Genomic DNA, 20,100 nt, shown 5'->3' on the forward strand with positions numbered 1-20,100 from the left:
GATTGCAGGGACTTGTCCTAGACCTCACAGTCCTGAATAATTGGGGTGTACCTGGAAATCCAACATGCATCATGCTTTCTTCACTGATGTTTCTCCTTCAGACTTTGCCAGTGCAGCAACTTTAAATACCTCTTGCTGTGTGCTTTTGTTCAAAGTCGTGTGACTGTGACTATATGGATAAACAACCTGGAGTTGCGGTGAGCAATGCGCTAGTCAAGTTTGATGGTGTCAGAACTGTTCAGAGTAATGAAAATCCAAGTAGGGTGTTTTGTTGAGTTCCTGTCCCCCAGGATCAAATGTAAAATCAAAAGTGCTTGTAGTTAATCCCAAGTGTGATCTGTATGAATGGTTTGTGGAAGCTTTGGTGACATTTAGTTCTGTTTTCAGAGAGCGAGAGAGAGTGAGAATGGAATCAGTTACTTCAAGAGGTGGTGAGTGCTCCAATGCCGGAGGCCTTCAAGAGAAATTTAGACAGCTGCCTGGCAGATATCCTTTAATTGGGATTCCTGCACTGAGCAGGGGGTTGGACTGGATGGCCTTAGAGGCCCCCCTCCAACTTTATGATTCGGTGAGAGAGAGAGACACTGATGCTGTGGAGACGAGAGGAATACAGTCCTTCCCTCTGTTGCACAGATAGAATACAGTGGGGAGAAGGAAGGCTAGTGCGAAAGGAGCTTGCTGGAGCAGCCTCCTCCTTGCCCAGAGCTTGAAACTGTAAAACAACAGCAATTCTTTGTTTTCCTCCACGCTTTGAATCAGCAATGACTGTTGTTAGTGTCACTCCAATTTATCACATTGTAGTCACTACCATTTTGTGTTGCTTTCCTATCAGAAGTTAAAAACAAAACAGGGAAATATTCAACCATTACTCTGTCCCTTAGTGCCAGGAGGAGCCAGATAGCTGTGGTGATTCTGCCAAGCCTCAGGTGAGGTTTGGGATACTAGCCACCTGCAAAATGTGTAGGAATTCTTGGGTTGCCCCAAGAACCAGTGTGACGTGGCAGAGTGGCTGAGATGAGGAAAAAACACACACACATCCTTCCTGGCTGGTGTGACAATGAGAATAAGATGTGAGTGAGAACCATGTGAGCTGCCCTGACCTTGAAGGACAGGCAGGATAGAAATGTACATGGAATGAGAGGGTGACTGTATGGCAGGAGGAGAGTCAAGGGAGCAATTTTTCCGTTCTTCTTAATTTAGGTAAAGGTTCCCCTTGACATTTAGTCCAGTTGTTTCTGAATGTAGGGCACGGTGCTCATCCCCATTTCCAAGCCGTAGAACCAGCGTTTGTCCATAGACAGTTTCCGTGGTCACGTGGCCAGCGCGACTGGACATGGAATGTTGCGACCTTCCCACCGAGGTGGTACCTATTTATCTACTCACATTTTTACATGCTTTCGAAAGGCTAGGTTGGCAGGAGCTGGGACAAGCGACGGGGGCTCACTCCATCGCGGGGATTCGATCTCACGACGGCTGGTCTTTTGACCTTGCAGCACAGAGGCTTCTGCAGTTTAACCCACAGCACCACCACGTCCCCTTCTTCTTAATTTAGTGTTGTGCAAATACACATTTTACACCCATCTCGGAATATTGCATACTGCAGTCAAAGCTGTTTATCATCTGGTGTAGGACTTATTTACAGGAAAGAAAATGCTGAGTCCAGTTAACTTGAACAGCATGATTCATATTGCTTCAAACAATTTTGCATGCTAGGTATTTTATTTGCTGGGCCTCTGGCAGTTTTTTGGGGGACAGATTGCTCGTGGAGAAAATTGTTAACTTTCTTTTGCCTTTTAACAACAATGTCACTGCTTTCCGAGTAAGTAATAAGTGAATTGTGTGCCCGTCTTACTAATCTCATAAGAAACTTTGGTTCAGTATTATAAGGGAGAAGGGAGTGTTTGGTTCTCTTCTCCATGCCTTGCAGCCTTAAACAGCAATTTGTAAATAAGACTTGCTTCCTGTCTTGATACAGGGAAAATAATCACCTACTGGGGGAACATCAAAGCTCCTGTATCTCATTTTATCTTATCAAGTTATCAAGGGTTTCACCTCATTTTAAAGTTCTTCATTTCAGCCGTAGTATGTATATTAACCATGTGTGAAATTTCTGCTTCTTGTAAAGTGTCAGCTATTGTAAGCATCAAATTTTGTTAATTTTCTGTTATAGACATTTTATATTCCCTTAGTACATTTTAAATCTCTACATATGAAGGTTTTAGTGTGTTTGAAATTGTTATCCATTTTTAATTTTTGTTTCCTTTTATCTGATAGGAAAAACATCAGAACGCAGTCCATTCCCGTTGTTTGGTCGAGACCCTGGACTCTCAGGCTGCCAGGTAAATCTTGTTCTAAAACATGGCAGGGGCTGTTATAACTAGCCAGCTGGAAGGCCATTACTGCTTTTCAGCTGAGCATGCATACTGGGCCTAGCAGGTTGGGTTCACCGAAAGAGGAGTCAGCTGCCTCCATAGACAAGGGCCGTGAGGCTTCTCAGTAGGAAAGGAACGAGGGGAAGGTCTGTATTTCGCTCCTGTTCTACAGGGCCAAACTTCTTTTCTATTGTCTGGGAGACAGACGGAGGCTCAACCTGTAGAGCCTCCTTATTTTCCATTCTTAAGAGTGGCCACCAGGCACCATGTCCACCTAATTTGAACTGTGAATTTTATGCATTGAAGCTTACCTCTCTTTAGATTATTGTGAGAGGGAAGAGAGAAGAGGTAGAGATGTTAGAAGATTTGTGGACACCAGCCTGAAAATTAGTATAATAATAACAAAGTAAACAAGAAGCATACCAACTGGTCACGTCCAGTTGCAGAGAGGTTACAGGCTTGACTTGATCAGAGGATGCTCTTCCCATGAGAAGTGAAGTCATCACAAAGGAGGAGATTAGTCCTTTCCACCAGTCCGCCAGCCTCTGTCTTGCCAGACAAGTTTTCCCTGATAAAATTTTAGATAGAACCTGAGACACCTTTGCAAAGACATGGCCAGCTTTGAATCATGAAGTCCTCAACCCTTGCTCTGAATCCACCTCTGTCTGTTCAGGAAGGGGAACAGCTACTAGGCAGTGGGGTGAGCGGTAGAGGCACCAAAGGGAACCCCTGTTGTGTCCTAGCTGCGCAGTGCTGTTGAAGCAAGACATGCTGTTGCGCAGAGTCCTTGACAAGGAGATGGGCCGAGCCTCCCCCAGTTTCTCTCCTCAGGGGGTGCCTAGAGCATCACCTTGGTGACGTTCACAGGCACCCCTTTGCCCAGCTTGGTTCTTGCAGCGTCAGTGCGGTTGGCCTCTTCTCCCCAAGGACGGCTGTCCTTACTGTTAACCCGGCATCCACTAGCAATCTCCCACAAGCTTGAAGTTAAGATGTCTCGGTTGTTGTGGGTGGAAGGTTGGCTCCGCTTCTGACCTCAGCATCATGCGTCCATTTGCTACAGTCTGGTGATGGTGGTAGCTGAGAGGGAGTGGCGGTAGGTGGCCAGTTGGCCCAGGAGTTAATCCACAGTTACCTCCTGCTTCTGGTCGTGCTCTTTGGCATTGCCTCCATGTGCACGTGCAGACAGAGGCTGGGTTCAGGGAATAAAGCTGCAGCACTGGGTTATGCCCATCGTGAGAGTGTTCCAAGGGCCTCTTTCAATGCATTGTGATGCTTACTTCTTGACAAATGTATAACTAGCAGACTCCAGATAGCTCTGAAAATGTCAAAAATGATACTAATTTAAAAAAAAAATACAGAGCTTGTCAGTGTTAAGAAGATTGTTGTCAGTTCTGAGATTTGTTTCCCACATTCTGAAAACATAGACTGGCCTGGTGCATTTGATGGGTAAGTTAATTTTTCAAAATTTCATGATATCTACATAATGATGGTAAAGTTCAGGGTATTTTTCACTGAGTAATGTTTTGCTGAGAGCTCAGTGCTGCTTTTTTCTCCTCCTCCCACTTATTTTTAAAAAAAAGAACTGTGAGATCCTGTGCATGTTTGATGACTGGCTAGCACAATGCATTTAATGAAAACTTTCTAAGACAAAAAGCACAAGAGAGAATCCTAATCTGTCTCATTTTCTGTGCGTTGCTATTGATTGCCCATTCAAGGCTCATTGTTTCCACTATCTAATGATATTCTCAGGAGTGGATTCTTACAACTTGTGGATAATTTGACATTTCTATGTGGATTGAATGCACAATACAAGAGGATTTCTGAACAGCCATTATTTCCCCCTTTTTTGGTATTTGAAAAAAAAAAAGACCATCTTTGTAAAAGTCAGAAGAGCTGCTCTTAGATCTTCTACATTCTACTTCAATTTATTTAAACCATTTTAATTGCCAGAGAACTGCTAGGCAGCTCACGGGTTTATGCCTCTATCTGCAAAGCCAGAAGTCGGGAGTTTGATTCCCCACTGGGCCTCCTTGGCAGGGGCTGGATGATCCATAGGGACCCTTCCAGCTTTGCAGTTCTGAGATCTAAGAATGGTGAAGACACCATGAAAACTTTAAAACCAACTCAAACCTGCTCAGCTAAATTGGTAAAACCAGAGAGTTGTGTCACTATGCCATCTCTGAACAGTGGGAATAACTGAACTCTTAATATTCTGTTCCCTCTGTCCCACTTTTTCATCCCTGTCACACAATCATTAACATGTAAGGTAGAGGAGAAGGGTGGGTTTAATACTGAAGCTGGTCTTTCTGCAGAATGGGAAGTCCATACACCTCAGTGGTGTGGTGTGTCTTTATTTTTCTTTTTAACTGCTAGTGCCAAAAAGGAAGGAGGAGTATCTTCCTAGGGTCAGGGCACAGCCCGAGAGGGCCATGTTTCATTTTTATCTAAAAGGACTGCACAGGTATCCTTCCCCATTCAGGTGCACAAGCCAAACCAATGGAAGTGCATACATTCCAAAACCCAGTACTTTTAAGCTTGAGGGAGCAGAGTCGGTCACCTTGCAGTCATGCCCTGCTGAAACGCTATTAACATCTGAATCTTATTTGTGAATACTGAAAAACTGAACCTGCCTTTATTTTATTGTTGGCTGCGCTTGTGTACTAATGCAAATATGCCCAAATGATTTGAGGTAATAAGTTTCATGGATTTCCTGTAAGACTTGTATTCCTCAGAAACTATTGAGGAAGCCTTTAGCTTTAATTGACCTGCCATTTGAATTTAATGTAAGTTTCTTTGGAAGCGATGCTGACAATGTCCAGGAATCTCAGATCTGCCCAGTGAATAGCCAAGTCTTTCTGCAGTGAGTGATCACTCTTTGGATGGCTGACGGAGACTCTTTATGGATTAGCCAGGACAGTCTATTCGTCCTCTGTGGTTTTAATGGAGGTGGCTTACAGCATGGCATGCTTATTAGTGAGGACAGTAATCCAGGCAGTGCCGGTCAGTATTCCAGAAGGGTAACCTTTAGTAATTGGATGTAAGTATAGCAGATGAGGTTTAGCTCACCAGAAGACTCTCAGTGCGGTTTGCATGCGTCATGTTGGTGAACTCATCTTTGTGCAGAGACCTCAGGCAGTTGACTGCTTAAGAAGGAACCTGGTATCGATAATATAAAGCTTCTTTGCTACTGTCATGATCACCCTTGGGATAGGAGTATTCTGCCTCCATCTGATGCCCTCAGGACACAATAGATCTTAATATTGCTTTTCAGTTGGTTCTGCTAGGCAGAAAAATCAATGTGATGAGTTAATTACATCTGTATCGATTTTAATTTGGCAAACAGTAGTAGTTCAAATTAAAAACTTTTTGAAAATACTTCTCAGGAGTCAGCAATAATATAGAAAAATAAGTAAGCCAAACTCTTTTTTAGCAAGTTCCTTTTAAAAATGCTGACTTCTCTAGAATTTGGGAAGTTGCCTTGGTAACTGTGCTAGTTTACTAAGCAGTTTTTCTGAATTTTAAAATGCGCCTCCGCCTCCCCCTATTTCCCAGTTTCTTAGTCTGGAATGAGAAGGCCGGATCCTCACAATCAGAGGGGCTGCCACGAGGACCCCTGCCTTGGAGCAATTACCTCCCAGCACAATAGAAGCCGTGGATTCCTCTCCTTGCATTAACAGGAATTACAGATTCCTGTTCTTGAACCTCTCCCCTTCCCCACTCTCCCCCCTGCAAACAGTGTAAGCATTCCCAAATTATTTTCCTAAGATAGCTTCAAAATTTCTTGTTGCTTTCAGAGTATCTAAACAGCTGCTCAGAACTGTATCAAGGATGGAATTGTAGGATAAATAATTTGCCCAGCTTACTTTATTTAAAAAAAATGAAATGGTCTCCCTTCTCTGGCAAGAGGAAATCTTGAAGTGGGCCTTAGATGATGTCCTCTGTGTGCGCAAGGACCAGGTTGCACCCTCACCATGGCTTCCTCTATGGTCAGGGCTTGAATAATTTTAGAATGTCTCACCAGTCAGTCAAAAATTTCACCAGTCAGCATGACTGGACTTTAGCCTTGCAATTTATGTTAACAAATTTAAACTAAGCACTTGTTCACTCTTACTTCTACGTAACAATGCATACAAACCCAAAATAAATTGTATTATGTACCCTCAGACGGGTTGCTTCATTACCTGCCTGCCTGTGGGGTCGTGAAGCTTGTATTTTGAATGTTTTTCTTTTGAATGTCTCCAGCAAAAATAAAACTGAAAGCAAAAGTGCCCAGCCTCTTAAGGAGCCACAGTTCCCTCCCACCCCAGGATGTGTCCTTACTGGATTGAAATTAGGAGCAGGGAATCTCCATATTCTCCAGCATGGGACTACTCTACATTCTCCTGCATAGCTATATATCTGTGTGCCACTCGAAATCTCTTCTTCAAGAAGAGGGCTGTTTTCCTTTCGCAATGGAAGGGGAGGGGGAGGGGGAGGGGGAGGGGAGGACTGCAGGATCATTGAGAAAGAGAGAGAGATGGGCGGAGGGTAAGGAGGCAGGGAGGGAGGGAGCTGTGGATTGTCAAACAGCATTTTTTCACTCGTCACAGACAAGTGGACGAGTGCATTTTTCAAGCCCTGTCTATGGTGTGTGTTTGTGTTTGTGTCCATGTGAACACACACACAGCTGGTGTAACATGTGTTGGCTTCCCTGTCGCAGAAACCAGACTACCCTGGCTCTCCTGACACCTTGTTCTTGGGGAGGTAAACTAGACCTAAAGGAAAAGGAGGTGGCACTGGTGCATTGTGTAATTGCATTTTATTGTGGTGTAAGGTTTATGTTGTTTCGGTTGGATGTTTGTTTAACAATAATAAAAGAGAAGAAGGGCAGATATAAGAAAAGAAAAGAAAAGGAGGTGGCAGGTGGCAGATTTGCCAGATGCCCCAAAGTGTGACCAAAAAATACTGTTTGAAGCTGCTGATAAGACATACTGTAGTTACATAGCTTTGGGGGAGGTCTCAGCAAGTGTGGATTTCCTGAAGCCTGAAGTGAGTCTCCAGTTCAGCCGAGTCTGGGTGTGTGGAGTTGCCTGATAGCAACTCAAAGCATTGGCCCATCTGGTGTCTGTATCATCATTCAAGTTCAAGCTGTAATCTCCCACCAGCCCCACCTGCCATGGATTATCTATCTGCTGGCCCACAGACTTTAAGTTATTAATGATAAAGGCAAGAATGGAAAAAGGTGAGCTTTTTATTTTTGTTCTCTGGTGTAGACTGGTGGAATGCAAAGATCCTTTTTTTAAAAAAAACACACATGCAAATTAATGTCTCTTTGGCCAACAGTCAGGGTTTGAGATGAGGACCTGCCTTTAACCTTAAGGCCAGCTAACTGAGAGATATCATCCCAATTGTTTTGTTGTGTCTTGCAGCCCAGCCTGCTCCGGTCAGATATCGGGCTTGGAAGTCCAGGTCCAGTGTCATCATCAGGAAAAGCTGGAACACCCTATTACCCGTTTTCTTCCACAAACCCTCGGCGAAGACCGCCTCATGATTCGTCTTCTCTTGGTGAGCAAGAAGCTGCCTGGTCCAGCGTTGTATTTGCACTGTGTCTGTCCAGGTATTCACAGCAAGCCAAAAGCAGGACAGGATCACAACAGCCATCCTCTGCTTGTGGCCCCAGCAGCTGGTGCACAGAGGGATACCTAGCCACACTCTGCCCTCTGCCTTCGGCGGAACACAGAGCCTTCCCCTCTAGGCAGGGAAGCAAATCGCTTTGCCAGTCAGGGGGGGAGGCCACTCGGTTGTGTAAAAAGTTCCACAAGGGAATACAGGCCATGGACGCAAAATGGGTACTTAAGTAGTCACTGGGTACCTTATGCACGTAGCTGACTTGGGCTTTGGTTTCAACGGAGTATGTGTACATTGTGCCGGAGACAGAACTAGGAAGAGATGTTTATTGGGGGGGGGGGGGCCTTCAGGAAATACATGAGAGAAAAACAGGAAACACAGGACCAGTCCAAAATAGATTTTGCCGAAATGAAAAACAAAAGCCAATAGCTAGGTAAGCGGTCATTCTTTTGTTTAGGAACATCACTGTAAAATGGGAACCTTTGGAAATACAAACCACATAGAAGAGATACACAGTAGTGTCTCTGGGGCACACCTACCTACTCTTGTCTCTTTCCACCAAGCGCTGGGGGTCTTCTCCTACCTCCTAAATTACTTGCTATGCAATGATAAAGGTCCAGGTGAACCTTAGGGTGGGTGGGTTATCATTGGGCCAGCCCTCCGACCCGTTGAGAGTCTCTGTGGCGCTTCAGCTCTCCTAATTCATGACCGTCGGCTGAGCAAGAGTCTGATCACCACCGTTCTTCCTCCTCGGAAGTACATGTTGCAGTGCTTTGCTTTGCTTTGCTTTGCTTTGCTTTGCTTTGCTTTGCTTTGCTTTGCTTTGCTTTGCTTTGCTTTGCTTTGCTTTGCTTTGCTTTGCTTTGCTTTGCTTTGCTTTGCTTCAACAGCAGTACTTGCTCTGGTTAAGAGTTCCAATTACACCAGTTCTAATTATACCTTCCTTTTCTTTTTAAAAATTTTAACATACAGATTCTGTGCAGACAAAGAAAGTAAGAAAAGTGCCCCCTGGCCTGCCTTCTTCTGTAAGTATTCTGTAAAAATAAAAACCAGCTGGCAGTCTAGTTACGGTTGGATTGTTAACTTGTATGTACTAGTCATGTGTAGAATGAGGTTGATATTGTAGGAACGCGGGGGATGGGGGCAATGACTGCAAATCACATAGGTAGCAGCCAGCAAGGCCATGGATTGTGGATCATGGGAACTGTAATACAAACTGTTGTGGGTGGGGAGAATGTGCTGGATGGCCTACCCCTTTAACAAGCAGTATCTCCTAGAGTCTAACCTGGGCCAGCCCTGTGTCAGGGCCGGCATTCCCTGCAGGTCCATCCACGGCAGAAACTCAGAAATGCCCGCCATGTGCAGGCCTTCGCCAGTTCTTCCTCAGAATTTCCAAGCACTTCCCTCCCCCAACTGAAAGCAGGCATGAAAATGGGAAATCTTTGTTCACCTGGGACTCCCGCTTTCTGGGGGTGGGCTCTGGTTGCCAGGGCATCACTTGGGGAGCTGCATTGTACCTCCCACTTCTACTGAAGGAGTTGCTGGAAAAGGGAAACTCTTGTGGCCTTTTGCATCCAGGATGGGGAGGGGAAGACTCGGAGGAGAAAAGGGCCCGACGAAGAGTGGGAACCGGAGACATTCCAAAGCATGTGGTTAAGAAGCAAGGGGGAATGAAGAGACGGTGCTGTTGAGAGACCAGAAAGGATGGGAGGGTGGAGGGTGGTCATCGCCAAAAAGAGGAGAGTCAGTGTTGTGGTCGGAGAGAGAGAGGAATGAAGAGCACGTTCAGTGTTCCAGTCAAGACTCCAGAGTGAAAACCTAGCGGAGAGCAGGCTAGGGAGAGAACACACACTTGGATGCAAAAGGAAACGGAGGTGTTAGGTTGCCTGTAAAGCAAACACAATGGTTTGAATCTTAACAAAACACATTGCCATGGTTAACTGAAGGATAAGTCCCCCTCGAGTACTGTACTTAGAAGTGTGAAAATGGCCTTTATAGAGTGTGTGTGAGAATTGTGCTCGTGTGTGTGTGTGTGTGTGTGTGTGTGTGTGTGTGTGTGTGTGTGTGTGTGTGTGTGTGTGTGTGTGTGTGTGTGTGTGTGTGTGTGTGTGTGTGTGTGTGTTTTAGGTGCCATCAAGTCAATTCCAATTTGCAGAAACCCTTCCCAGCATTTTCTAGGGACGATGGAGCTTGCCCGAGGCAGCTCTGCTCTTGGGAGGCATAGCAGGGAATCAGGCTCCTGACTTCTGGCTCTGCAGCTGGGTACCCAACGCACTGAGCTGTCTTTTACAGTCAGCTATATTTTACGTTGGCTGGCAATAATTTCTGGAGCATCCGCACACTCTTTACCTGCTTGCCCCTGTCATGCAGATTCCTCTCCTGGGAACAGGAGAGGCCCAGGAACTATCTCCTGTTCATGTCTTTTGATGTTTAATTAGTCATTATGTTGCTGAACAGGAGGACAGACAGAGATTAATAGCTGGAAATCCTAGAAATTTACATTGGTAATAATCCCAGTGGAGCTGAAGACATTAAGATTCGTAGGACATGTGCAGCTCAGCTTGCCTCAATAGGACTGAAGTTATTAATATGCATAAATCACCAAGTCAGATGTTCCTTGTGAAGCCCTGGTGGGTTTTCAAGCCTTCATTAAGCCTTTTCTAACTTGAGCCAAGCATCAGGAAGGCTTTCAAGCAACCAGTTTGTTGATCCCTTTTGCTCAAAAATGCATCCTCTGAGAATAAAGGGTTCTGATGAAGAAGATTTGGAGGGGCTTGGTTGGAAGATTTCTAACATTTTGGGGCTGCTTTGTGATATTAAAAGTGTTTATTCCTCATAGAAAATCATTTTACAAATAAATCTGCATTTTAAAATCCACATCAGATGAAGGCAGAGTCCCCTCCCTCCTTCCCTCCCTCCTTTTCAGAGCAAACAAGTAAGGAGGGAGATGTGCAGAGCCCACTTCTTTGTTGTGTAAATGGAGGTGTTGGGCTTTTATTCAGCCCCACTTAACACATGGAGCAGGTGCACTTGGATGAGTCATAACTCAGAGCCTAGCAGGCTGAATAGAACCAGGGCAAGGAACGGCAGAGCTGCTGAAGCGAAATCTGGTCTGGTTTTTCTGCTTGCTAGCAGAGGTTCTGAAGGGGAGCCGCTGCCTGGATTTGTTTGTATGCTCTGTTGTGTTCAACCACAAAAGATCTGAATCCCCGCTCCCTGTTTTCCATCCTCTTTGGGATGCAGTTTAGAAATATTTTGCACAGCCCTGTGGGCAGCTGTATTTCAAACGTACAAGCGCTTTACGACGGGCACACTCTTTAAAACATTTGGCAGCCTTAAATCTTGCGCTTACCAGCTACCTGGTAACTCGGGAACCTAATACCAGAAATCACCATTCCCAAAACCCAGGCATCTTCCCGTTGCCCCATCTGTTTCTCAAGGAGGAGCTAAAATTAGACCATCCATTTGCTTGATATACAGTATCTCCATTATATATTACATAGGAAAGATTTATAGCCTTTTTGCTATGACTTCTGCTTGACTTAAAAGAATGAAATGCAGAACAGACTAAAATATGTAACGTGCCGTTTATTACTAAAATAGTAATCTAAAGGTAAAGTACAGAGCCCACTCGGTCAAGACTGGCCAAGTGTGGATGAGGTCATGAAAAGTCATGGCTTGTCCGACACCTCAAAAAGTATTTGTATTGCTAATGTTGTACAGTTATAGAAACATGTATTTCTCTTGGTTTCTTCAAAAGAGGAAATCCCTTTGATGCTGGAAGAGCAAGCCGTTGGGTTCAAAACAAATCAGTGATAGACATATGAGTAATTATAAGAAATCGGTATTGGGTGCAGATACTGTTTATCCCCAGACTAATTTTACTCTGGATGCTTTGGTCGGTTGCTCTTCGAGCACCAGGGAACAGGGGTCAAGGTGGAGGAGGAGCTGAAGAAGGAAGACGGGATGAAGGGGGAAATGGGAGGGTGACCTCTTGGGCGCAGAGCTGAGGAGACGAAAACGGATCCCCATTCCAGGTTGGTTCCAAAGGTTTCTTCAAGCAGACACCTGTGCAGTCTCCTCGGTCAGTGAACACCTGCTGTGCAGAAATTGTTTTCGGCATGTGATACCCCTGAGAGGTGGGTGAGCAGCCATTCGCTTGCTAGGAAAGGAGAAAATTAGTGTTGCAGCCGGATAGCGTTGCTGTGGGGTCCAGTCCTCCCCCCCAATAGGCCCCACCTCCTAGTGTCCGGCATAGTCTCCCTGAGGGGGACCTTGTGGTTACCCAGCGAGTCTCTTGTCATGCTGCCCCATGGATCTTGATCAGATGTTTTCTGCCATTCTGGAAAAACTAGTCTGTTTTCAGAAAAAGTCAGGAATGTCCTTTTATAGGGATCCTAGCGGCAATGTGAGGCTTGAGAAGACCTTATGTGGTGGGGAGGCCTACAAACATGAAAAGGAGACATAAATGTTTTGCCTGTGGTTTCAGGGAGGTTGTGTCCACTGTCCAAAGTCCTCTTCCATGGTCATCTCCCTTGAGAAGTAAGGTTGGTGCAAATCCAAGGCAGGAGTTGCTGAGGAAGAGTGACCCGCCTATGGGACTCCTTTCCCAAGGAGGTGAAGTTGGCTTCCTCCTTTACATGGCTGAGAAGAAATGTACCGAACATCTGATGCTCCTTGCTGCTTTTGGATTGTTTGTGTTTTATCTGTGTATTTTTCTTTTAGAATTCTTATATTTTGTTGTATTGTAAATCCCCCTGAGCCCCCACTGAACAGAGGGGCAGCTCACAGAATACATGGAATAAATGTCTAGAGACAGCAGGTAGAAGCAGGCATTGTTTCATTCACAGCTTCTACTTTGCAGAAATCTGTCATTGTTCCTGGAAAGCAGCAGCAGATACTTCAGAAAGTATTAAATGCTAGAGAAGGGTCAGTATCTTTCTGGTTGGTCATTCTGCATCTGCCTCTAGCAGGTTGTCCATGATTGGAAGTTCTTCTGAATGTATTGATCAATATCTCCTGAACTTTTTAGACCTCCCGTGAAATCACTGGTATCTGCGGCATTTGGGTCCATGCCTTAGATTGAGCATAACAGGAGTCGCTCTTGTGTTGTGTATGTCACTGTGTATTTGTTCCAAGACTCTAAGGGCAGAGAAAGACCTTTCATAAGCGTAATTCTGTTTTGCATTTTTGTGTGTGAAAAGTTCAATCTATTTGGGGAATTTTAAGCTGCCCTGTCAGGAAAGTAGTAATTATATATGCTTGATTATTATCCAGATACATAAATAATGCAGTACTAGGAAATATACTTAAGCAGATTAGCTGACAGTCTGAATCTGAATCTACTGAAAGGAAAACAGAAATGTGCCCATGTCATTTGGACTCAGTGTTTAAGCAGAAACTAAATTGGTGGCCATAACAGGGCCAAATGGCTTTGATGTTTAGCGTCATATTCCTTGCAAGACTTGATATAACCTATTAGATCATTAACTGTAGCTCCTTTTATAGGGGTGAGCTGAACATACAGCCTTCTGTCGTTTATCTTCACAACAACCCCATCAAGGTACGTGATGGGGTCCCAGGGCACAGATGAAAAACAGAGGCTAAGCGTCACTCTCCAAGAATATCTTTTGTTTTTTGCCTTTTATAAAGTTTGATTTTTATAACTTACACAATATTATTGCCAGCAACATTGTCAGCTACTGAGGAGTGATAAGCAGCTGAACCGTAAAGCCGCACAGGGCCAGTTTTAGTCCCAGTGGGTAACTGCGCCGACCCATGGATCGCACTGGTCTCTTCCTAAGGCTGCTGAATCGGTGGTTTTCTTGAAGCGAGACGAGGGAGACGGGGTTTCTGGCTCCATTTTTGGGTACTAACCAAGAAGTGCCTCCTGGCCCCTGAGTGCCAGTCCAGAGCTCTGGGGTTCCTCCTCCTGCCGGTCCAAAGGCAGATGCAGAAAGCGGGCTGGCCGAGCACCCAGTCTGTCACTCCCTCCTCACCTTTCCAGTGCCCGACTGGGAGAAGTGGACTTGTACACTAGAGCTCATGTTGGAAGGGAGCCGTTAGTTTTTTTTCTTTTTCTTTTTTTTTCTTTTCTATTTGTTTTGCCTGATAGACTGGTGGGAGCTGTTCCGGCAGGCCTTTCTCATAGGCAGCAGAACTTGTAGGCAAACTCTGTTCCTGGGTTGCAGTCTTGAAATAACTCCTTAGAGCGAGCGGTCCCAGTAGGAGCTGAGGTCAGACGTAGGGTACTACCTGGATTTTCTGGTTCCATCTAAGAATCTCATGTTTGTGTGTGGATGTGCCCTGTCCATGGAGGCGTAGCAGGATGAGGGTGGCTTCGTCTGCCTTTTCGTAATTGCTTCATGCCAGTTGCTCGTAGCACTTGCCATTGCCATGGTTTCCAAAGGCCAGCAGTACCGCGTGCAGGAGAAGACTTCCTTTTGCTTGCTGTAAACTCCCTGCATGATAATTTCCATTGAGTTGTCTCTAAATTAAAAATATTCTTATTAGGGAGAAGGATTAGATTGTACAGCCATCTACAGGAAGTGGCAAAAACTGCACCATCCACTTTGGTGCTGTACGTGGTATTCTTGCTTGGAAACAATTCCGCATTTATTCAAAGAATTGTGGTAAGGAACCTAATGTTCTAGGGTTGAGCTATCACAGAAATTCCTTTCCCCCCTCTGGGTTTAAGAAAGATTTTCCACTCTGTATGTGTTTTGTAATATTTTGATGTTTCAATGCTAGGTCTATATTGAATGTGTACAAATCCATTCCTGTTTGCCTAAGACTGTGAATGTTAAGTAAACCCCTATTAACAAGTTGATATAGAGCAGTGATGGCGAACCTATGGCATGCTTGCCACCGCTGGCATCCAGAGCCCTTTCTGCAAGCCCACGAGTCATAAGTCGCCAGATCGCTATTCCCGGCCAGAGCTCAGGAGGCAGCTGCAGTGCTGGTGCTTTGACAGGTGAAGGGCCAGGATCCGGATCAGCTGGCGCTGGCGGCAGATCCAGAGTAGGGTCTCAAGTCACCTCCGTGCCCGGGATTCCCCCTTCTGCCGCCACGTCCGGTTCCGCCACCCCTCTGCCTTTTGGTTATAGATAATAGCTGCATAAAGATCTAGAGACAATTAGCATCTCTTGGCTGCAGAAGTCTTGACAGTAGAGTTTAAGAAGTGGCATTATTCAAGTTCAGACCTTAAAGAATACTGGGTACCCAGATGGCGCTCCTGGAGGGAATTGCCAGCTGTTCCACCAGCTTAGGCTTGGCCATTTTTATACTGCTTTGTAAATTTGTTAGTATGTTTCTGAAAATGTATATATTGCTTTTCCAAATTTCTACAAATGTAACTGATGTAGATACAAAGCATCCATCTATTGTTTGTCAAACCAATAAATAACCAGCAGCAGTAACAGGAGTCGTACACAAAATGCCCAGTTAGACTGAAGAAGTTTTCAAAACAGAAAGTGAACGTATCCAGGGAAGGAATCCTAAAACTTTGAGACCACCCCGGCTCGGAGATCATCTTTCCTAGAGCTGGTGTGTTTTGAGTGGTGGTGAGGAAATTTTAAATAAGAATATAAGCACAAAATGAATGCCAAAAAATACTGGGCAGTGGAATGCCTCAGAACAGTTGCACCCATGTTCCGTGCAAGCAACCTGATTCTGATTATATCTTCCGTGTCAAAAGTTGAAAAGTCTTTGTTTGAAAAACTTTTAAAAATGTCTGTTCTTCAAATAAGGCATGTTCGGTTTCTCATGATATCATGTACAACTCTTATACTGTGTTGTAAACCACCCAGAGTGACCTGGGTTGCCAGATGGGCAGTATAGAAATTAAAATAAATAAAATAAACTCTAAGCTTTCCAAAATGATTTTTTAACAGCAGGGGCTGCATAAATGGCTTGTCTTGTCCTTGGCGATTCTAATTTAACATAACAATCCTTATTATACATAGTTTTCCTCTTGTTGTTTACTGAAGCGTTCTTAACCTGCTGTGGATAATTCTTGTTCTAAAATATATAGACATGTAATCTGTTGCAACTAGTTGACCTGCAAATAGTTCTTTAGTCTTGTGCTGATGAAAACATTACATTAGAGCAGAAATAGAAAAGAAATTAAAAGACATAAACACCTGTTTGTCTAGATTTCATGATTTTCACTGTCAGCACAAATTGTAGGATACGTTCTTATCTTAAAATATGTCCTTTATTGTTAAAAGAAATTTCTGCAGCGCTGCGTACTGAGCGCAGCATTTCTTGGCCAGTTGTTTGAAAGGAGCCACGGGTCTTGCCACGTTATGTTTAAAAGAGCTTGGTCTCCAGCAAACGCCTAATGACTCTGGGCTTGTTGCTTTTTGGTCCGGGGGAAACAATTAGCTGTCTAGGTCCTCCTCCTCCTCCTCCTCCTCCTCCTCCTCCGTGATTCAGCATTTCCAGCCCGCGGGTGGTGTATTTGTGAAAGTTGGAAGCGGCTTCAGAGAGAGCCAGATGGAAGCATGACTGGAGGTGCACGGAAGTTAGAGCTCTACCGCCACAAGTGCTCTTCGTTAATTAAAACAAAAGGATTAACTAGCTAAGGATTTGCCACCCAGTCCTTTGCAGACTTTGTAGGTCTAAAATAAACGGCTGTTTGATTGGACTGTAGCTGCGGATTAGAGTTCTCTTGAGTGACGAGTAAATTCCTGCATGGTTAATAGCAATCCTAACGAAAAGCCTCCCTGGACTGAAGCTGAAAGAAGATTTTGCAGCAGCATATATCCTCCCCATTTTCCGGTATAAGATGGTTCAGTCCTGTTTCGCATAAATTCGTTCAGAGCACATCCATGTGCACTTGCCTCAGTCCGAAGAATTGTGTGGCATTGAGTGAATTGATGTCTCGGAGAAAAGCGCTGCGCCTTGGCTGCAGACGGTGCTGTCCTTCTTAGAACATGTATTGCGCCTACCCGGTACCTGGAATGAGCAGCACCGCTCTGATGTATTACTACAATGGGAAGACGGTAAGGGGCTTACCTTTTGTTCCGGCACTTTCCAAAGTCTCTAGCGTGAGCTCACAGTGTTGTTAACCGTCTCTCTGCTGGCATTCGGGTTAGATATACTAGTCCAGGCTAGCATACTTGAGCTGAAATTCTTTAGTTATATAATGCACTTATTTTCATATATAATATTTAATGTGAGCTATTTTTATTTTATGCATTCACTTCATTCACTTCTCCTCCTTCCAGTTCAATACATGTAGGAGAGGTATTCTTTTTTTCACCAAGGGGGAACATTATTTGCTTTTTTGAAAAGTGCATGACTGTCAGATGTTTGACCTGGTTTGTGTATATTATTCAGAATTTGAGTTTCAGAGAGTTGTTTTCATTACCGTCTACTAGAGAATGGGGAGGTGGGCATTTTGTATTTATTCCATCTCAATTAAAAATCGGGATTATCTTTATGCATGTGGTTTTATATTTCTATTCAGAACAAAGTTCTAATGCAAGGGTGTCTTTGATCATTACAGTTGTATATTTAAATCAATCCATAACCTTGTTTTTTGGATAGAATGTTATTGAAACCTGTGTTGATCCTTGTAGAAACCAAATGTAATTACACGGTGTGCCATATAGCACGTGTCTGTTACTCAGTAGGTGAAACACCTCAGCTCTTGTCTCTTTTAGGGGTTTCTTAATTTTGCATGTTGGCAAAGAATCTCAGCAAGAGTAAAAGATTGCAGTGAATATCCAGGCAACCCAAAGTACTCTCAAAGTATTGCCTTATGCTCATTGATGTAGATACTTAGCTAGCAGCTCAGTAACCTTGTGAGCAGGAGTTGTATGGCCAACTTCAAATATTTTACGACATTTTTGTCTTTTACTTTACTGTACTTTATTGGTTGATTGCTTAGGGTCAGTCTTGCGTAGCACCAGGATTGAATACTTACCCTCATACGGATTAAGCAACATGCCTGAGAGTGGCAACTTTTAAGAAATTGGTTATTTTTGGCATACTGAGATCCTCCAAATGTGAAATGATTTCTCTTTGTGTCTTCTGAGCTGAAGCGAATCTGAAGCTTATGCCAAGTTGTTTGTTTGTGAGACTGAAGTTAAAACAAAGTTGGCTTTTTGCATGGTAGTCTGGCCTTTGTGGAGTATTGATTTTATTCTTTTGCCGATAGAGAATGTTCCTCTTTGTTCTACAGTAAAGGGAAAAGCTTTGATCTTATTAAGTATTTCCAGGCTTCTCATAGGGAGGAGTGCTGGTACTGTAGAGAATTTCTAACATCTGTTTGGTTTGATTTAGGGGTGCCGTTCATGAACTGGAAGAGTTGGGAAACAGTATGGTAATTTCATATCCTGGTTGCCCCTTCTTTGTCAGAGCTTAGGCTTCGCTTGGTCCTTAGAAAAGTTCCATCCACCTACTTTGTTTGGACCGTTAGATTAGCTTATACTTATGGAGGTCTAGCTTCCTGTTTCAGAACTGGGAGTAGAGACTTAGTTTATTGCTGAATGTCAGCATATTCATCTGGAAAGTGACACAGAAAGCTTTGGGGACCCACACACACACACACACACACACACAACATATCCTTCGACTTTCAACTTTCTTTGACTTGGGTCCTTCCATCTTCAAAGGCAGACAAGCGGTCTGCAAATTAACTAATAAGAGGCAGTGGAAAATTAGAACTGAAAGGGATTCTTCATCTCTGACCAAGATAAAAGGCGCATTTCTTCAATAAGCTTCTGTGAAAAGAGAATAGTTGTATTTTGTTAATCGAAACAAATTAAGTATATGTTTCTACATTTTGCAGGAGGTGAGAATTAAAAATGTAAAGTCCTCCCCCATTTAGAGTATTAAAGCTTTGTATTTTTTTTTTACTTGTAACAAGTATTAATCTTGTGCTGGAATCAAAATGTGAGAAAATAAATATGATCCTTTTTTCCCTGAGAATTGCCTTGGAAGCATTTTTTTCCCCAGAAAGAATTTTCCTACAAATTCCATTTTTGTGATGTTAAAAACATAGATCATGGTTCTTCTTAAGGAACAGATCTTAAAATGGGCTCCACCCCTGTTATAATTTGCCCCAGGCTCGGTCCATACGGCCATTGTTAAATGGCTGAATTCTTGCTGAAAAAGCTCAGCCAGAATGAGTTGCTGATGGATTCGGCATGTTGTTTGTCTTCCTTGCTTTTAAAAGCGGAAACCCTTCCTCCCAGGAAAGTATTTCAAAGTGGAAACAATTAAGCAAGCAGGGTGATTGTTTAGCCTTTCCCTCTGTGAATTTAAAGATTGGAGGAAAACTTCAGCAGCACCAAGAGAGCCACGCCAGAGGTGCGGGGGGGGGGGAGGGGGAGAGCCCCTGCATCCACGTTGAGTACTATATCCCTGTCAAACCCCCTGTCAGGTCACCAGGTTTGGGAGGAAGCGAGACCAAACATATTACTATGACGAGGAGGTGGCTTTAACACGGCAGTAAATAAGGAAAGGCTTTTAGAGCAGGAGCTGCATCTTGGCGTGCACGCACACACACACACCCTGCCAGCCCTGGGTCTGAGCCTGTGGGATGAATGGCTATGCTGGGCAGAATCTGAGCTTTGCGTGGCTGCAGAGTCGAGGGGCGATCGATCTTCCAAGCTGCAACGAAGGAGATGTATTTGAATCCTCGTATTCAAAAAATGGGGGGGGGGGGGAGGAACATCCTTCTGCAAAAAATAAAAAAGGATAGGCTGAAACCTTGCCCTTGGTGGTGATTATCTGTGTTTTAAGGTGGGCTTGCTGTTCAGTTATGGGAAGCCACCCACTACAGACTTGGATAGAGACTATTTTAATACTTAATATTATGAACTGTAAACTAAGAGCTTTGTTACTCAGTGGGTGTGGGTGTCTTTTCCACCAAGGATGGTGTCTTGATTTGCTGCTTTTCTCATGGTCTCATTGACCCGAAGGGCTTCACATTATGAGGGCAAAAGGTTCATAAAAAAAGAGGCACCCTCTCTTAAAACAAATAGCATTATTCTTGTCTTCTTCCTTGAGTTAATGTAAAATACACTTTGGATTAAGTTGTAGTAATTTTCTAAGATACTGATTTTAGAATTATGAAATTCAGGCTGTGAAAATTATCTGCATGTTTAGA

At 44.0% G+C, this 20,100-nt stretch overlaps 1 protein-coding gene across 3 annotated transcripts in view; it reads left to right on the forward strand.

The window, feature by feature from the left end:
- Positions 1-20,100, forward strand: part of TCF12 (transcription factor 12) — a 118,489-nt gene that overhangs the window by 51,084 nt on the left and 47,305 nt on the right. For all 3 annotated transcript variants that reach the window (XM_072982111.2, XM_072982108.2, XM_072982110.2), the window contains exons 7-9: positions 2,275-2,339; positions 7,781-7,916; positions 8,952-9,004. In XM_072982111.2, the coding sequence (XP_072838212.2) occupies positions 2,275-2,339; positions 7,781-7,916; positions 8,952-9,004 (254 nt within the window). The remainder of the gene's footprint in view (positions 1-2,274; positions 2,340-7,780; positions 7,917-8,951; positions 9,005-20,100) is intronic.

The sequence above is a fragment of the Pogona vitticeps genome, chromosome 12, assembly GCF_051106095.1.
Source record: "Pogona vitticeps strain Pit_001003342236 chromosome 12, PviZW2.1, whole genome shotgun sequence".
Classification (NCBI taxonomy): domain Eukaryota; kingdom Metazoa; phylum Chordata; class Lepidosauria; order Squamata; family Agamidae; genus Pogona; species Pogona vitticeps.